Below are 17,741 nucleotides of genomic sequence, written 5' to 3' on the forward strand. Positions count from 1 at the left end.
ATGAAGGCTAGAAACAGATTATTTGCCAACATTAAAACATATACTATACAAATATATATGAAGAAAAAGGAAACATCTATCCACAAGTTTCCTTTTCTCTATTATTGTTATTAGGGTTTTTCCTATTTGAGAAATTGGAGTCACTAAAAAGTAAAATTTCCAAAATCCATTTAAACGTGGCACCAAGGGATTGGCTCAAGAGATATAAACTTACTTGTGTCCTAAGGCAATTCTAACTCCTACATCTACTAGGACCTTTGATTTCTAGTTGTCCTAAACCAAAACAACTTGTTATATTGAATTAATTTTCAAAACCGCCAATCACAGATAGAATCTTACTCCGTCTTGAGTTAGGAACTAATCAACATACAACTTTCTATATAAACTAAACCACCTAAGGTGCATCTGCAACGAAGAAACTCTTGTTCTGTCTTCAGAAGATTAAGATGGGATCAAAGAAGTTAGCGATGTTGGTTATCTTTGCGGTTTTTGCTTTATTAAATCTCCTCTACATGGAATCTCCGACATGTACTCTCTCCGACGATAAACCACCGTTCAAACCAAACGTTCCTCTTCCCGGAACCACTGTCCCTATGAGGACCAGTAGTAGCAACGTCTCTGTTGTGACCTCAGATCTACAAGAAAAAGAGGAGACAGATCCGTTGTTACCTCCTCCCAAAGCTACCAAGAGCGAGAGAATCATCTGGTTCAGGAGGAAGCTACCTGAGCTGGAGATACTCAAGTCAACAACCAAGAGCAAGAGGTTCCACGGAAGAGTGTTGGAGCTGTACAACAACAACTGCTCAGCTCAGTTCTTTATGGTCTGGCTATCTCCAGCAAAGTCCTTTGGACCAAGAGAGATGTTAGCCGTTGATACCCTCTTCACCACTAACCCTAATGCTTGCTTGGTGATCTTATCCAACTCCTTAGACTCACCAAGAGGATACACCATCCTTAAGCCCTTCCTTGACCAAGGCTTCAACCTCGTTGCTGTGACATTAGACATCCTGTTCCTAGTCAAGAACACTCCAGCAGAAGCTTGGTTGAAAAAGCTAAAGAGTGGTAAGATGGATCCTGGCTCCATCCCTTTGTTCATGCACCTCTCAGACCTAACAAGACTCGCCGTGCTCTACAAGTACGGAGGGATCTACCTAGACACAGACATCATCTTCCTCAACTCCGTGACTGGACTGAGAAACGCAATAGGTGCACAGAGTTTGGATCCAGAAACCAAAAGATGGACAAGACTAAACAACGCGGTGATGGTGTTTGACATCTACCATCCCCTCATGCATGAGTTCTTGCAAGAATACTCCACAACTTTTGACGGAAACAGATGGGGATACAACAGTCCTTACCTAGTCTCTAGAGTTATACAGAGGCTAGGACACAAACCTGAGTACAACCTAACAATCTTTCCACCGAATGCTTTTTATCCAGTGAACTGGCTTAAGATCCTAAGGCTGTTCAAGAAACCCACAACGACAGGAGAAGTAAAATGGGTAGAGAAGACGGTACAGGACATGACAAAAGGGAGTTACATGATACATCTGTGGAATAAGGTCACAAGGAAGATGAAGATTGAAGAAGGAAGCGTTATGCATAAACTCATCTCCACACACTGCACAGTCTGCGGAAACATTACAGACTCTCACACTTGAAAGATTCAAGCAGATAGACAAAGATTCATTCTTATGTAATTAACTAGAGATTCTCGTTAGTGTGATTATTATTTTTTTTTAGTTCTCAATCACTCATATTACCGAAACATTATCAATGAAAACAAGAAAGCAGATGTTTCATAGAAAGAGATGTTTAACAAGAAGAAAGAGTAGCATCTTCTAATCAAATAGAATTACAGCGAGAAGAAGTGAAAGAAAGAAAGACTCTAGTTGGAGAAGAGGGACTCGTCAATGTCGATTTTGATCTTCTCATCGTTCTCAAACTTATCCTTCCTCGGTGGTGCAGGAGGGACTGGTACTCTCTGCGGACCTCTTCCTTTATCCTTGTTCCGTGGCCTCGCCTGCTCACACAAACATTCAAAACCCCAACATTCGACTTCTCTCTCTCAATGTGACTTAACCGAATCGAAAAGTTTGTTACTTACATTCCCGAAGGAGTGATTGAAACGCTTTCCTCTCGCTGTTTTGCGGTCGCCTCGGCCGCAGTACACTGAAATTCGAAAGCTTTACGCCGTTAAAAGAGTCAAGAGAGAAGAAAGGAGACGAGCTGGCTTACCAAGTGGAATTGAGCTGGGTGATGACGAAGCGGAGAGAGAGAGTTGCTGAGTGAAGCGAGGGAGAGATGCACCGACGGTTTCCGAGTGAGATGATGATAACCTTCTAGAAGATGATGGGACGGTGAGTCGCGGAGGAGCTCCGATTAGCAGCGACGCCATCGTCTCTGTGTGTTTTTTGAGGAAAGATAAGGTTTGAAGAAATGAGATAGGCTTTTCGTTATCCCAACTTGTTTTTAACACTTACGTTTTTTTTTGCATAAATGGGCTTGAATTCTAATTGGGCTTTGTAAAAGCCCAAGTCCATTCTAAAACCCTACACGCGCTTCTCACGTGTTAATCGTTCTTCTTCCTCTTCTTCTTTTTCTTCAGACGTCACCAAATCGCTAACCCTTTTTGATGTTCGAACTCTCAGACAAACACACTTTGGTAAGAATCTTCACACCCCGATTGATTTTGGATTCTGATCTGTGTAAATTCTCTCACCTCGTGGCTATCTGATCTGTGATTCTACTTATCCTAATCGCATAACTAAAGGCTCTCTCTGCTCCTAAAGATTCTCGCTTTAGCCAAAAAGATTTGATTTTTTTTTTAATTTACTAATGAATAGATTCTTGCTTAAACTGTTAATTGATCAGAATATTTAAGATGGGAGATAAAGAGGAGTTCGATGAGGGTGAGATTGAGTACACTAGCTACGCAGGCGAGCATCACTTGCCTTTGATTATGTCTCTCGTGGATCAAGAACTCAGTGAGCCTTACTCTATATTCACTTACCGCTACTTTGTCTACCTCTGGCCTCAGCTCTGCTTCCTGGTATTAACAATACTCTCTTTAGTTCTTGTTTTAATGGATTGAGTGATGAGTAGCTTCTTTTTTTTTTTTTTTTTGTTAAGGCGTTTCACAAAGGTAAATGCATAGGAACCGTAGTGTGTAAGATGGGGGAGCATAGGCAGAGTTACAGAGGGTACATTGCCATGTTGGTTGTCATCAAACCGTATCGTGGTCGAGGCTTAGGTAAATATTGTCTCTACCTACTGATTGTGAATGATCCACTGCAAAGCAATGCCTTAAGTTTGGATGTTGTTGTGCTGTTACAGCCACAGAGCTTGTAACAAGATCAATTAAAGTGATGATGGAATCTGGCTGTGAAGAGGTATCTGCATGTTTCATTCATCTTTTTATAATACTCTCTTGAGAACTTTAAGATACTTTTGTAGCACTAGAGTGAGTTCCTTACCTGGTAGGAGAATTGTAGATAAGACCCCACCTACTAGAGTAGTAGTTAATCGCAGTGTTCTAAAGCCTAAGCGCCCATCTAGGCAGCGAACTGGTCCTAAAACTAAATGAATTTTTAAAAACAATATTTTAAGAAATTGGTGGTGCGCTCGCCTAGTCAATAATCTCCTATAAAGTGTCTAGTTACTGCATGGTTAATCGTATTGCTAAAAGTTTGAACCATACCATGTTTGTTTCTGTTCTATATGTGTTTGCTTGGTTAGCTGTTATTTGAGTAGTAAGTCAACAATCATTGAAACTGTGTGTGACTGAAGGTAACGTTGGAAGCAGAAGTGTCAAACAAAGGAGCGTTGGCTCTATATGGGAGACTCGGGTTCATAAAAGCCAAACGGCTACACCACTATTACTTGAATGGGATGGATGCTTTTCGGCTTAAGCTTTTGTTCCCAAGGCCTCATGTACCTCAAATGGTTTCCGAGGAACAAACCGAACCGGAGCATGAGATTTTCCCAAGGCCTCGTGACTGAAATGACATGATGACCAAACCCGATCACTTCCTTTTCATAGTTTCAACCTCACGGCCATGAAAAAGAAGATGTTGTATTGCTTCTCTGTATTCCAGATAGTGAACATAACCTAGACTATGTTCTGTTTCATATTAAGGAATTACCAAAGTTTTGTTCAGGACAACAACAAAAAAAACTTGTTTATTTTTTCGAACAATATGCAATCATTAAAACTGGTGGTCATATTTTGGATAGAAAAATTATAATTGCGTATAATATATTGTCTCTTTTATATTTATTTTAGTAACTATAAAAAAATATCTTTAAGTGGGATAAAAATACATTATTGAATCATTGAATTGAAAAATGTTATGGAATAGAATTTCATTGCATTTGACATTTGACATTTCTATCAACATAGATAATTATCAAGTTTTAAAAATAACTAGATTTTGATCCGTGCTTCGAAAGCGCGAGTTTTTTTCTGATAATAACAATGTTAAATAAAAATTAATGTTATGATTTTTATATACTTTTGTATTATATCAAAGAAAAAAATGATTTTTTGTTTAAAATTATATAATTTTATCAATTAGTTTATTTGAGATTTTATGCACATTTTTATGTTACATTTGTTAAATTGGTGAGACAAAAAAATTACTTAGAATAGATATGTAGAGTTGTTAACAACTTTTATCAGTATTTTTGTACACGATCCAAATCCGTGGTCAAACTAGTAAATTCAGTGATTTATGTATAGTCCGGTTTGGATTTAGTTAAACCGTCATAAATAAAAATTTTATAAATAAAAACTTAAAGGCCCATGATAATGGTTAATCAGATAAAAACCTATATAAATCTGATGATATTTTCATAGAAAAAAATGATATACTTTTTAATAGTATATAAATTTGAATAAACTATTTAATTTGTGATTCTTTAATCTATATTATTAAAAGACAATCATATTAAAAACTAAACAAATATTTTGTGTTACCTACAATATACTAATCAAAACTCTAATAATTTCATATTCTCTAAATTTATATATATATATATATATATATATATATGTGTATACAAATTTAATTTTTTATGGGTGTATATAAGGTATAAGAGTTTAAGACATGAGGTTAGAATTATTAAAATATTTTCATTCAATAATGAATAGAATGGTATGTGACCTAATATAGTTATAGAAAATAACCAATTTATTTACAATACAAAAAACACATCTCGTAATTCTCTTACGTTTAAAAAGACATATCTCATGTGTTTTTTTTTTGTTTTGAAGGCTTCTCACGTCATGTGACGCATAATTATTGTGTTTTATACCATACATAATAAACTCAAGTTAAGAAAAAAAACAATTGGTCTATTCATGGTTATATGATATAGTATATTGATTATACATATCAATTAAAAAATTGCTTTTCATTTGCGAATTTTAATTTAACTACCTAGATTGTTTTTTTTATATAAAATGCAAAATCCATGAAATTTCTCAATTACTTAGAATGTCCACGAGATTTTTTAAGAATGTATGTTAATTTCTATAATATTATTTATATTTTAACATGGTTATATTTTTGCTAAATATGAAATAAAACATGTGAAGTTATTAATGAATAGGTCGAACAACATTTTACGGCAAATTTTTAGAATGATTCTGTTTAAGTAGTATTGATAAAGCTTTATAAAGCGCATAATTACCGCTTACCGATTTCTTCAACATTTTTATCAATATGGATAATTACCAATTTTTAATATACTAAATTTTTATAAAGCATTGTCAAAAAAAAAAAATATTTATAAAGCGCATAATTGCCGTCTATCAATTGATTCGACATTTCTATCAAAACGCATCTTTGAGTTTGATTAATGCCACAACAATAACACTTGCAGAAATCATTAAGCTACATATACAGTCAGGTACCATCTCTGAAAAGAAGTCCATGTTAGCAGGATTTCATGTGTACAAATAGTCAATCTTCAACTAGTATAAAGTCGCGTGGCCCAGGACCAGAATAAATTAAAGACGATTCACCTCTGGCCACATAGTTATAACTATTTGACGACCCACTCCCTAACCAGCGTTACTAACTTCACCCTACGTCAAGGGTCCCGCTCCACTTCGCAGCAAACGAAGATCACTCACATTCACATTCACATTGTCATTGTCCTACCTATACATTCACATCTTTTTTCTTCTTAGTTCTGAACAAACGATTATTTGCTATTAGAAGAGACATTTTCCCAAAGCTCTTTATTTTTTATAATACAATAACAATAAAAAAAAAGTCAGATTGAAAGTACAGGAATGGTCACTGGATTCAAACGAGAATATTAGTTAATAATTCACATATATGTACATATAGTTAGTTTTTGTCCAAAGTACATGTGAAACCAGAGCATATGATAAGGGTAACGATTGAGTAGTGTTATGAACACATGCCATATTTAATAAGACAGACAAGAATGGTCCTCTGATCCCATTCTTTCAAAGTGTCTGATCAGAGAGAAAGAGTGAGAAGTAAATAATGGCACGTGACTCGGACCATGAAGCCACGTGCGATCTCTTCCCCACACCCATGTGCCCCATGTATAATGACCGGCTCCCTCGGTCCAACTTGTCCATGTTCCCATTTTATTTCCCAATTAAGTAAAAGTTTCAAAAACTAAAATTTCTTTTTTTTTACTAAATAGTTTTAGATAAACAAATACTATGTAACATTATCACGGCTTGATAAAAAAAAGATTGTAGGTTTTGATATAAGAAAAGTTAACTTTAGTCTGAAGTATATATATATATAAAAGGTCATATTTAATACTTAGTTGAGCTTGAAAGAATATGACATTTAGTCTTATTTCTTAAGCCGCACCAGAAATGTTAAAGAATATATATACTGCTAAAACGTAACCATTAATTAAATGAATTTAGAGTTGAATAAAAGCATTATTCATTTTTAACATTAGGTAACAACAAAATGCATCATAAGATTTGTTATGTGATACTAAAACAGTAATAAAGCCAAGTAAAAAGAAGAGAAGACGATACATTTCTTTTAGCCTATTGTTTTCACAATACCAAATTAAGAAATCACACGCTACTATATTATCGACCTAAGGAGTGAAAACATACAAAACCCCAAAGAAAAAAAATTAAGAGCTTAACACGCATGCAAAGGGGATGTGTAAAAAGTACACTATTTTCGTGACTTTTACTCCCTCCTGTATACGTACACAAAACACAAAAGAAGAACAAATAATTTATAATAAAACTCCACAAAAGCATCAAACCCTGCAGGCTAGGTTTCTCAAAGGCGGTGGTGTAAAGCGGAGACCGGAGCGTGCGCAGCTGCTGCAGCTGGAACCGGTGATTTACATTGGTAACACTTAGCAAAGAGACCAAAAGTGTCGACTTGACGAACAAAGTTGGTTACACTAGCCCATCCACCGAACCCGAAACCAACTATTAGAACCCATATCACTACGAAGGCGTTCAACACGTACATCGCCGTCCAGCTAGGTAAGAAGAACGGTGGCTTCTCCGCAGCATTCTACAAGAAAAATCCAAAACGAAATATTAAAACATCAAGAACCAGTGAAGAGAGAGATGATGATGATTAAGTGTATGAGTTTGTGGGTATTGTCGTATAGTTATGGACAAAAATCCAAAGCTTTGTTGACCCATGACAAAGAGAGAGATATGATTTGTCATACTCAGACTCTCACTTTAGATTAATGTTAGGCAGAGAGTCACTATTGTACAGCTTCTTTTTCATGTCTGATTATGACTCTTACCTATTCTCCTATCCTTATTTTCCTCTCAATTTATTCCTTTTCTAACTTTAATTTTCCTACTGTTAATATAATATACACGAGTTTGATAAAAGTAGGAAAAAAACAAAAACAATTCATAGTCAATTACTAATTCTAACCTAACCAGAAAATACGAGTTTGGATTTTAACTTTTTATAAAAAAGTATAATTAAAAAATGAGCTTGAAGGACGCCAGCAAGGAATGTGGGTGATGAATGATGATCATATCTTCCGTAAGATACGGAACACATAACCCCATCTATCTTCAGACAAAGACATTCATGCCCTCCAAAGACAATAATCTATTCACAACCCTACCACAACTACATAGTTGATCGCTATTTAATATTTTGCTCCACCGATCGTTTATTTTATTTTAATAACTACGAGTATAATTGGATATCACATTGTAAAAGCATTTACCTGACGAGCGGAGGCAGATCGGTAAGTGAGCATGTGAGCGAGGGAGGGGATGATATACACGGTGAAGCTAACCAGAAGAGCACCCACAGCTGAATTGATTGGACCGAAGAACGGAAAGATAATAGCTAGGAACCATATCGGTATAACCACAGGCAATCTAGCTAAAGCCCTCAAGCAAATGCTCTTTGTGTCATGCATCCCTATCACTTTCTCCCACACAAAGTAGAGCGGGGTACAAGCAAATCCGAACGTTATAAACTGCATGAACATATTACAATAACTTAGTTAACCTGATCATGATCTAAATTTACTAAATTAGAAAGAAATATATAAAGGTGTGTTATTATATATCATACCTGGTGAATAAGCATGAGGATAACGGCAGCGTCACGCCATCGGTTCTTGGGGAGAAGAGAGAACGCGTTGGAGTGGTCGAGAAGTGCGTCTCCGAAGGCCCAGTAAACGGCGGAAGCTGACGGAATCGTCAGTGTGAAAACGTATAACGTCGCCATCAAGTAAATGTACTTAAACTTTTGTGGTTTCCACATTGCATGCATGATCTCACTGCATAATTAAATTTACCGTTAATATCTATCTATATTGATCTTAAATTATCAGATAAGTAAAGGCATAAAAGGGTGTATTTGACATTTCAGAGAGGCGTACTATTACTAGTAGAAGCGCTTAAGTGGCATTCAATAGTGTAGGGTAGGAATATTAATTATTATAGTTCCATAGAATCTTATTTATTAAAAGTTAGATATTTTTTGTAACATATTATTACTACTTTAAGGATAGAAAAATAATAATGATAATCGTGATGACTGTAATAATAGTTACACCTTATTTGCCGGCAAAAGCTGCAATAGAAGCGGCGAAGAAACGATACAGCACTCAGAATTTAATACTATTTCACCAGTTTTATCATATAGTTTTCCTGCTATTTGAGCTTTTAACTTAAATAATTATTCAACTATACGTCTGACAGGATTTAATGATTTCTTTCTAATAACCTATAAACAATTTGATAGATTAATTTTTTTTGTGAAACATTTGATAGATTAATTAGTAATCATTAAGAAATAAACTTACACAGTAACCGCGTGACCACCAAAGGTATACAAGATATTGGTAGCTCCGGTAAAATAAAGCACTAGCTTCGTTGGACCTGTGTGCTTCACACCTTCCGTCTAAAAAAATCAAAATTAACAGTTAAAAACAAATCTTAAAGAGTGATTAGACTGAGAGAATATTAAGAAAATGCTAATATTGCCTAGTTTTAGAAGAAAAATATATACAATTTTGGGTTTAGATGCACAGAATAATTCAATTCCTTTTCCCTAGCCATAAAGAGAAATGCGAATATTTTTTCCTTTTAATGAATATATATTTTTCCTTTTTATGAAGGCATATACTGTCACTTCATTGCAAAGCATAAAATTATGAAAACGACAATGTAATAATCTATATTATTATATTTTCTAAGAAATCTAAATACATAAATAATAATTATAATTTGTACCTGGCCGTGGATAATAGAGGCGATGGCTAAGTACCAGGCGGTGTAAGTGGTCATACCCAAGCCGAGGAATGACCAGATACGGTAGTTATGGAACGACGGTATAAACACAGTGGTAGCACAGCACGCGCCGAATATATAAGTCCATGTTCTCTTGTCCAAGTGATCGTTTATGTAATAAATGTTACTGCAACCAACCAATCATCATTTTATTATAATCATCCAATACTAATAATTAAAGAGAGAGAGATCATTAAAAGAGAGATTAAAGAGACCTGGCACAAGCAATGAGTTGGATTACAGATCCAAACAAGAGGAAAGTGCAATTAAATGCGAGTCCTATTGCTTTCCAGTATGAACCGAGTAGTCCATCAAGTACTTCGAACCACTGGTAGTATTTTATTAAGTACTAAGATTTAGTCAAAGTTAATAACCGATTAGTGAGTGATTAAGTTTTGTATTATAACCTGAATAACGTGGTTTTTGAAACTTTTGCCTTCTTTCTCTTTACGAGCTCGGTACTCAACGTAGAGAACACTGATGAGATAAGCAGTCCAGCTTCCGAGTAAACCATAGAAGATCTGTAACACTATTCCTGACAACATCCCTAGTTGACTGAACGAGTAAGGCAACGTCAGAAGCACTTGGGCCACCTGAAAAAAAAAATACATATCTCTTGATGGTTCTTGAAAATCAAGATTTTCTTGTTTTTTTTAAAAAAAATTTGAGGGTTCTTGAAGCTTGTACCTGGTTAGATGCGCAGCTGAACCAAGCGTCCCAGACCGAGCCACCGTGCCAGAGAAAGTTGCTTAGTGCAGAACCGCTAGAGGGGTCGTACTCGTCGGTTTTTCCGGTGTGGTTGCCGGTGATCTGTTCTCCTTCGTTGTCATTTCCGCTTGAGACTATCGCCTCTTCTCCATGACTCACTCCCGCCGACATTTTTGCCTTTAGATCTGATGAAGAAATAAAAAATGTCTCAGCACCTTATAGAAAGAAAAATCAAAACCTAAGTGATCACTAAACATAAGAGACGGGAAGAAACAGAGTAGTAGTGAGAGAGATCTAAGACTTGGGAGACGAATATCAGTTAAAGCAGAGTGTAAAATGATTATTCTTTGTTCACGTTTTTCTCTTCTTTAGTGAGAAAGAGGTGACTTACGTTATCTCTTTTAGAGAAGAGAAGAAGAAGGTGAGAAGGAATCAGAAGCAAACAAAGACCAAAACTGATAGGGTCCTTTAGTTCTCACTTGCTCTTTCTTTTAAATAAACAAATATCCACTCTCTCTCTATCTTTCTCTGACTTCAAGAAACAGAGCATGAACCCAGAAGATGGCAGCAGAGGAGAGAGAGAGAGTTATGGAAAGAAGGAGAAAGACTATCTTTGATCAGAGCAAAAAAAGGAATGAAGAAGCTAAAATAACTATAAGATGCTTCGAACTTCACCCTCTCTCCTTTTTATATACTTACCAATATCTTCTCTTTTTATTTCTTTTATACTATTATTTTTATAAAAACATAAATAGATTAAACAGCTGCTGTGAAATCACACTGCCATTAACTTTTTTCTAGGTGCCCGTAGCATCTAACCTTTTTTACGTTTTCGCATTCATAATTAACGTGACCATTGCCATCCAGAATTTCCGGGTTCGACTAATAAAATAAAACCAATTTGATAAAGCCCATATGGGTACAAAATACATAACCGTATATAAGTATACATTTTCATCTAATTAATCATTGGTTGTACTTGAATGACAAAAAAAATTATCAATTAAAAAAATTAAGACATGATGACAAAATTAATAATGCAATACATTAAAGTTTTAAGGATTTATTTGACTAGTAGCATCTTAGATTTAGAGATCTAGTTTTTTCAACATTTTCATCTAACAAATCCTTTTTAGTTTTTACACCATCAATTTTGAAGAAACAAAAACGTAATCATGTGAGATATACCTTACATGCTTAACCAGGAGATTAAAATAACTCGTAAATTTTAATCTAGCTCGACTGATCTTCGAATCTCATATGATCTCAAATTCAGATTTGTAAGGGCATTTCCAACTATAACACTAAATTTGATGTTAAAATTACACCAGAATTAGGATATTAGTGTTACACTTTTTTTATCATCTCCAACCATAACATTAAAAATAATATTATACATTATTTTATTTTTTAGTTTAAATAATTTTTATATTTTTAGTATTTGTGATAGATAAATAATTAGTTTATCACGTTTAGACATTATGTTTACTAAAATTTTGTAATTTTTATGTTTATAAAATTTATTTATATTTATATTTTTGGTTTATCAATATTATATTTTTATGTATTTATTGTATGTAAAATATTATATTAAAATTATAAACTATTAATTATGAAAAACGTATAACAAAATAATACATTTATTTTATGTTGAATGTTTATTTCAAATTTAATATGTATTTTATCTTATCCAACTTATATTATTAATTTTAAGGAGCAACCAAGTTTTTGTAAGACACCTGATCATGGACCAAAGGCTTCATGTATTGAATGACGAGTATGCAAAATGCTCATTACCAAATACAAATACTATTGAGGGGACTAGGTTTTCGAGATTTTTATGATTTCAATATAGTTTTTTTTACAAAACAATTATGGAGACTAATTCATTACCCCAACTTTTTATTGACACGTGTTTTAAAAGAAAGGTACTACAATCACACCTCTTCTTTGGAAGATTGACGAACATACTCACTATCATTTGGATGGCGTAGTATCATAACAGCAAAACTGACACTCATTTCGGATTTACGGAAAATGATTAGTACGGATCGAGATACGAGGGTTTGAAGTGTGTCTTGTATTCCAGACTCAGTGGTTCGACCACCTAGACCTGCCGATCACATTGTTTATAGACTATCCTAACTTCTTGTTCAGTTCTTTATTAGGAATGATATCAAAGATTAGGATATACAACTTTTATGAGAATTCTTTCATCCAGATGATATCTTTTTGATACTTGGGCTAAAACTTTTTTGCTCTGGATGGATATGTTTAGAACCACATAAAATCATGAGTGTATTCAGTTAAAACCGGTTATGATTTACCCCGATCGAGAGAGTTGTTGATTTAATTAATATATAAACTATTTTCTAAATGTTATAAGTTAAAATATCAATATCATTATAAATAGTAAAAAAAAAAGTATTCGTGGACTCGACGAGTATGCACTTATTTATTCGGGTGTGGCAATCTTTGTTTCTAAGTTTTGTAAGTAACTTGCTTCCTCAGCTGTTTAAAAAGTTGAAAACCGCTTGATCCCTCTCAGTTTTCTCATTATCTCTAATTATATAGCCCGATCGATAGTACTGAAATGTTGGTTAGATTATTGTATAAATGTTCCCATTCTTAAGCAACGGTATAATTATTTGTAAACAGCGAAATTTGACTAATAACTTTAGAAAATCAACAACTCTCTCGATCCATGAAATTTTAATCAACTTGCAGATTTTTTAAACAATATAGATAGAGCCTATGTCAATGTGTATATAGAGTGAATTTATGTAAAAGCGGCAATGTTGCAGGTCTTCTTTAATTTGGTGCAGAAACTACAGATTTTACCCAAGGACATGCTTGTTTTTGCTTCTGTTTCACGCAAAATTAATGTAAATTTATACTTTTACTGGTTAATGAAAAACAAGTATTGAGTTGGTTTCCAAGAAACGCAAATTTAAATTGTATTATATTATAGCATTTCCAGTTTCATCTCCATTTTGAAATAAATGTATCTGGATGGTTGTTGTTTTCACCTTTAATAATTAACATTATTACTCTATTTCTGTTAAATTTTGTATTTACAAAATTAAGTTTCTATTACTCCTTCCGTTTTACAATACATGATGTTATCCCTTAGTCCACAAAAATTAAAAGATTTACTTTTTTCTAAAAAGTAGTTTTAAGAATATAATTTAAAAATCATTTAACCAATTACAAAAATGACTACAACATCTAATTGGTTACACAGTTTTCAATAAAATTAAAAATAAGATAAAAATATCAAAACATTATCTATTTTGAAACAACAAAAATCTTGTAAAACATCATCTATTATGAAACGGAGGGAGTATATTTTAATCATTGAACAAAATAACAACAATAGATAGAAAATATGAAAATGATCAAATCTCGTTGAAGAAAATAAAAAAAATGAAAAATGATCAATCGTGATTATAACGCATATATGCATAAATGTATTTTTCTCTACACCGTTATGGACCAAAACTCTTCTTTATTATACACACACACTTTATTCGTATAGGTTCTAAATTTGTGGCATGATGAATGATTTATACTTAAATAAATACTAGTTTTAGCCAGGAAAGATTATGAATCTAAATCTCAACTTTCTATAAACCAAAAAGAACATAAATTATTTGCACCCTCCATTCAGAATTTCAAATAGATATAATCAGGTCTAATCGACCTAGCCTCCGAACCGAAACACTCGAGCTTCGAGACAAGATGAGCCAACCCAAGCCGGAAACGGACCCTCCACGAACTCACACGCTTGAGGCTTTACAAAAGAAACATGCGCACTATGAACACCTGCGCCCCCACACGCCGCCGTTTCATCATTTATAAAGATACTTTCTTTTTATCGGACGATTTTCCATTAAGCCCCTTATCGGCGAGTAGGTCCATTTCCTTTTTTTATTTTATATGTCCAGGTCAAATATTTTTCCTTTTTTTCCATGTTTTCCCCATAGTTTAACTTTTCTTCCTTAGGTACCTTTAATTGACCACTTCTAACAAACTTTAATTTTAACGGAATTAGGATAAAATCATGTTACAAGTTTGTCACGCCCTCGTGATATCATACGTTTTTTCACATGTGTACTATTGTGAATTGGAAATTGTGACAAAAATATTTTTATTAAATTATAAAACAAAACACGACACCGTGCTTTATGTATGTCTATTAGAACACCCCCGTTTAATATCTTATTTTGTTCAACAATTTTTTATCATTAACATAGTTGCTCTAAGTTTCAAAAAGAAAACATAATTGCTCTAGTCATATATTTGCACAGATATCAAATCGATTGGGTCCATTTCTCACGAAGACATATCTCGGGAATCTTTATTTGTGTTTAATTCTGCAAATCCTTAGATTTTGTTAGTGAGGCTCCTTTCTTTAATGTGAATATATTTGATGTTTTAGCACTGTATATACTCGTATCATTGGTCACATGGTAAAGACTACACTCCTAACTAAAGCTCAAATGGTGGAGCCACATTGCCACCAACACTATATAATTATTTCCTTCCAAATTATTACAAGTCAGATCTGCCAAACCCCTTGTTTAGTGTGGCTTTTTGGTCTCAACTAACAGAAACTATGCGAGTTTACGTTATCATATTAACTACACTCTAGTAATTAAGACGAATGGGCCGAGTTGTCGTTAAGTTAGTTTAAGAAAACTTAACTTTGACCATTTACATCTGTTCGATATTTGTCTCTTTCAAGTCATATATTTGCACAGATAGAAACCGGGGACCAATATTAGTATAAGCAGAGCAGCAGACCATGGCTTGAATAATACCAACAGAAAACTAGTTTTCAAAACAACAACTAGTAGTAAACTATTGTATTGTTTAAGCATATAATTGTTGGTTCAAAACTTTGGTACATTATACATTGTTCAAGCTTGAATCAAGAACACGGATGAAGCGAATATATACGAACCAATACAGCTGAAAATACGAAAGAACACGAGAACTATACATTTGTAACGCCACAAAACCCTTACTTGTTCGAGCTTATATTATTTTTATTATTTAAAATACATCTCTAATTCCACTCCATTTTTCAATCTATTAGAGTAAAAATTATCTAATGATACTCTATTTTTCAATCTATAAGACCCTCTCCAATGGCTTACTCTATTTTTTACTCTATAATAGAGTTTGAGTTTGCTCCAATGGTACTCTAAAATAGAGTAAAAAATATAGTGATGAACAAAAAAAAACAAATTACTCTATATTTGGAGTAAATCTATTTTTTACTCTATTATAGAGTGAGAAATAGAGTACCATTGGAGCATTTTTTACTCTAAACTCTATTTTAAAGTAAAAAATAGAGTGAGGTTGGAGATGCTCTAATAAAGTAAAAAATAGGTTTAATCCAAATATAGAATAACTTATTTTTTTTGTTCATCACTCTATTTTCTACTTTAAAATAAAGTACCACTGAAGCAAACTAAATCCTATTATAGAGTTATTCTATTTTAGAATAGAAACTAGAGTAAACTATTGGAGATAGTCTTATATTGGTAATTCGTAGTAGATATATACATATACTTTATATATATATATATATATATAAATACTGCACGGAGTACTATGTTTTCATAGTAGAGTATAGCAATTTTTTTGTATGAAGAATTTTTTTGTAAGAAAATATAATACTTCAAAAAGTAGTAAGGTGTAATGAAGATTAGAAATAGAACCAGGTCCGCAGAATCAAGTGGTAAAATGAGTTCCAGATGGAACTACTGTTATCTTGGTTCGATTTGCACTAAAAAAAATTATTTATAATGTTTGAGTTTCCGGTAAAGAAGTGAAATCGCTTATCTTTTTACCAAAAAAAAAGAATAGAAATGGAAGAGTGGGAGAAATAATCATGAGAACAGAAGAAGGATACCAAGAGCTGAGGTTGGTCCTTCCAACGGGATCAACTTTCGGACCTTGTTCCCTCTTGCACCATTCTCTTCGCCCCCACCTTATTTTTGCGGCCTTTCCTATTTCTTTGATTTATTTTCTTTTATTAAAATATTACTATTCTTACCATAAAGTTCTTTATTTTCTTCTCGTGCTTAATAACATTTTTCTCTTCATTTCAAGTGATTTATTAGCATATCCCACTACTAAATAGCCTATATTGTGTATTAGTAAGTGAAGCCAAAATGTGACATAACTGTATCTAGAGTATTTTCTCTTGATGATTTTGTTACATCGGAATGAAGATTACTTGTGAGATAACCATTATTTCAAAATAGCATCCCAGTTATCTGAGAGAAAATTATGTCTAACAAAAAAATTATTTGCAAAACCTGAATGCACAAACCCTGATCTGGTGTGTATACGTACTGATTTTGGCACATATTTTCAAGAAAAACAAGCCATAGTAACTTTTTGTACATGTCGCCACATCGTTTGAAAGTAGTATTCGATTGTCACACGAATCCTTACTGGATTCCACTACAGCATTGATTGCCAAAGGTTTTTGAAGACTGGTACTTACTACAAGACTAATAATCATTTAATTCAGCTATTTTAGTTAAAGAAGTCAAGATTTTTGTTTTTTTCTAAAACACAAAGAGTGTAAGAAACGTGGACAATATAAGAACATTTTTCACAAAATTTCCTTCAAAATGAGAAAATGAGAAATTCAGACTAGTACTTTACCATTCGAAAATAAAGTAGTTTGTCGGCAAGGAAGAGTGCAGAAAAATGATTTTAGTTTGGAAAATTGTTTTTGTGTGCATGTGATTTATCTGAAACGACACCAAGAAACAAACATCTTATCATTTTCTCGTGCTTTACTTTACGGATTGTTGAATTGGCTTTTGAGTGGTTTTAATGAAGGGTTTTTGCATTCTATGGCTACGTTAACAAATGAGCCTTTAATGAATATATTTTGTTTGAGCGATTTGAAGAAGTCAACAAAAGCTTTGAATCTATTGTAGATTCTCAATCGATCACCTGTACTGTGGGTAATGGCCTAATGGGACTGCAACATGACACAATTAAACTTACAATGGTTTTCCGAATTTTCAAGGATTTTACTTTACTATTCTTTAAGCGATTATTAACCTCTAATTTATATAAACAATGAATTCATGAGACATGCAGCATGATTTAAATGTTATTAAGGTGCCAATTGTACTTTTCCTTCGTTATATGCCGTGACTTAAAACCTTATAATCAAACCTTTGAAATATCTAAA

General features: G+C 33.5%; 4 protein-coding genes across 4 annotated transcripts; 2 read left to right on the forward strand and 2 right to left on the reverse strand.

The window, feature by feature from the left end:
* The first annotated feature begins 383 nt into the window (after positions 1-383).
* Positions 384-1,982, forward strand: LOC111215554 (uncharacterized protein At4g19900). Its single transcript, XM_022719179.2, has one exon. It carries the CDS (start codon positions 447-449, stop codon positions 1,659-1,661), a length of 1,215 nt encoding a protein of 404 aa, XP_022574900.2. The 5' UTR covers positions 384-446; the 3' UTR covers positions 1,662-1,982.
* On the reverse strand, positions 1,778-2,492 carry LOC111215556 (30S ribosomal protein S31, chloroplastic-like). The gene is made up of 3 exons (XM_022719181.2): positions 2,239-2,492; positions 2,108-2,172; positions 1,778-2,023 (listed from the first exon to the last, which is right to left on the reverse strand). The coding sequence occupies exons 1-3, from the start codon at positions 2,396-2,398 to the stop codon at positions 1,889-1,891; spliced, it is 360 nt and encodes a 119-aa protein (XP_022574902.2). The 5' UTR covers positions 2,399-2,492; the 3' UTR covers positions 1,778-1,888.
* A 76-nt stretch (positions 2,493-2,568) lies between these two features.
* LOC111215555 (N-alpha-acetyltransferase MAK3) lies at positions 2,569-4,275 on the forward strand. Its single transcript, XM_022719180.2, has 5 exons — positions 2,569-2,665; positions 2,875-3,052; positions 3,133-3,253; positions 3,337-3,392; positions 3,790-4,275. Exons 2-5 carry the CDS (start codon positions 2,885-2,887, stop codon positions 4,000-4,002), a joined length of 558 nt encoding a protein of 185 aa, XP_022574901.2. The 5' UTR covers positions 2,569-2,665; positions 2,875-2,884; the 3' UTR covers positions 4,003-4,275.
* A 2,742-nt stretch (positions 4,276-7,017) lies between these two features.
* On the reverse strand, positions 7,018-11,231 carry LOC106347489 (auxin transporter protein 1). The gene is made up of 9 exons (XM_048780532.1): positions 10,905-11,231; positions 10,493-10,698; positions 10,213-10,398; positions 10,021-10,133; positions 9,749-9,932; positions 9,319-9,416; positions 8,583-8,790; positions 8,227-8,484; positions 7,018-7,541 (listed from the first exon to the last, which is right to left on the reverse strand). The coding sequence occupies exons 2-9, from the start codon at positions 10,682-10,684 to the stop codon at positions 7,299-7,301; spliced, it is 1,482 nt and encodes a 493-aa protein (XP_048636489.1). The 5' UTR covers positions 10,685-10,698; positions 10,905-11,231; the 3' UTR covers positions 7,018-7,298.
* Positions 11,232-17,741: the final 6,510 nt, after the last annotated feature.

Source organism: Brassica napus, chromosome A5 (genome assembly GCF_020379485.1).
Source record: "Brassica napus cultivar Da-Ae chromosome A5, Da-Ae, whole genome shotgun sequence".
NCBI lineage: Eukaryota > Viridiplantae > Streptophyta > Magnoliopsida > Brassicales > Brassicaceae > Brassica > Brassica napus.

What these genes read in the sequence shown, in the direction of transcription:
- LOC111215554 (XM_022719179.2), top strand. Translation starts at nt 447, where the DNA reads ATGGGATCAAAGAAGTTAGCGATGTTGGTTATCTTTGCGGTTTTTGCT.
- LOC111215556 (XM_022719181.2), bottom strand. Translation starts at nt 2,398, where the DNA reads ATGGCGTCGCTGCTAATCGGAGCTCCTCCGCGACTCACCGTCCCATCA. An exon ending in ACCCAGCTCAATTCCACTTG is followed by an intron (nt 2,173 to 2,238) that starts GTAAGCCAGCTC and finishes TTCGAATTTCAG; the next exon opens with TGTACTGCGGCCGAGGCGAC. An exon ending in TCAATCACTCCTTCGGGAAT is followed by an intron (nt 2,024 to 2,107) that starts GTAAGTAACAAA and finishes TTGTGTGAGCAG; the next exon opens with GCGAGGCCACGGAACAAGGA.
- LOC111215555 (XM_022719180.2), top strand. Translation starts at nt 2,885, where the DNA reads ATGGGAGATAAAGAGGAGTTCGATGAGGGTGAGATTGAGTACACTAGC. An exon ending in GGCCTCAGCTCTGCTTCCTG is followed by an intron (nt 3,053 to 3,132) that starts GTATTAACAATA and finishes TTTTTTGTTAAG; the next exon opens with GCGTTTCACAAAGGTAAATG. An exon ending in TGGAATCTGGCTGTGAAGAG is followed by an intron (nt 3,393 to 3,789) that starts GTATCTGCATGT and finishes GTGTGACTGAAG; the next exon opens with GTAACGTTGGAAGCAGAAGT.
- LOC106347489 (XM_048780532.1), bottom strand. Translation starts at nt 10,684, where the DNA reads ATGTCGGCGGGAGTGAGTCATGGAGAAGAGGCGATAGTCTCAAGCGGA. An exon ending in TCCTCATGCTTATTCACCAG is followed by an intron (nt 8,485 to 8,582) that starts GTATGATATATA and finishes ATGTTCATGCAG; the next exon opens with TTTATAACGTTCGGATTTGC. An exon ending in GATCTGCCTCCGCTCGTCAG is followed by an intron (nt 7,542 to 8,226) that starts GTAAATGCTTTT and finishes TTTTTCTTGTAG; the next exon opens with AATGCTGCGGAGAAGCCACC.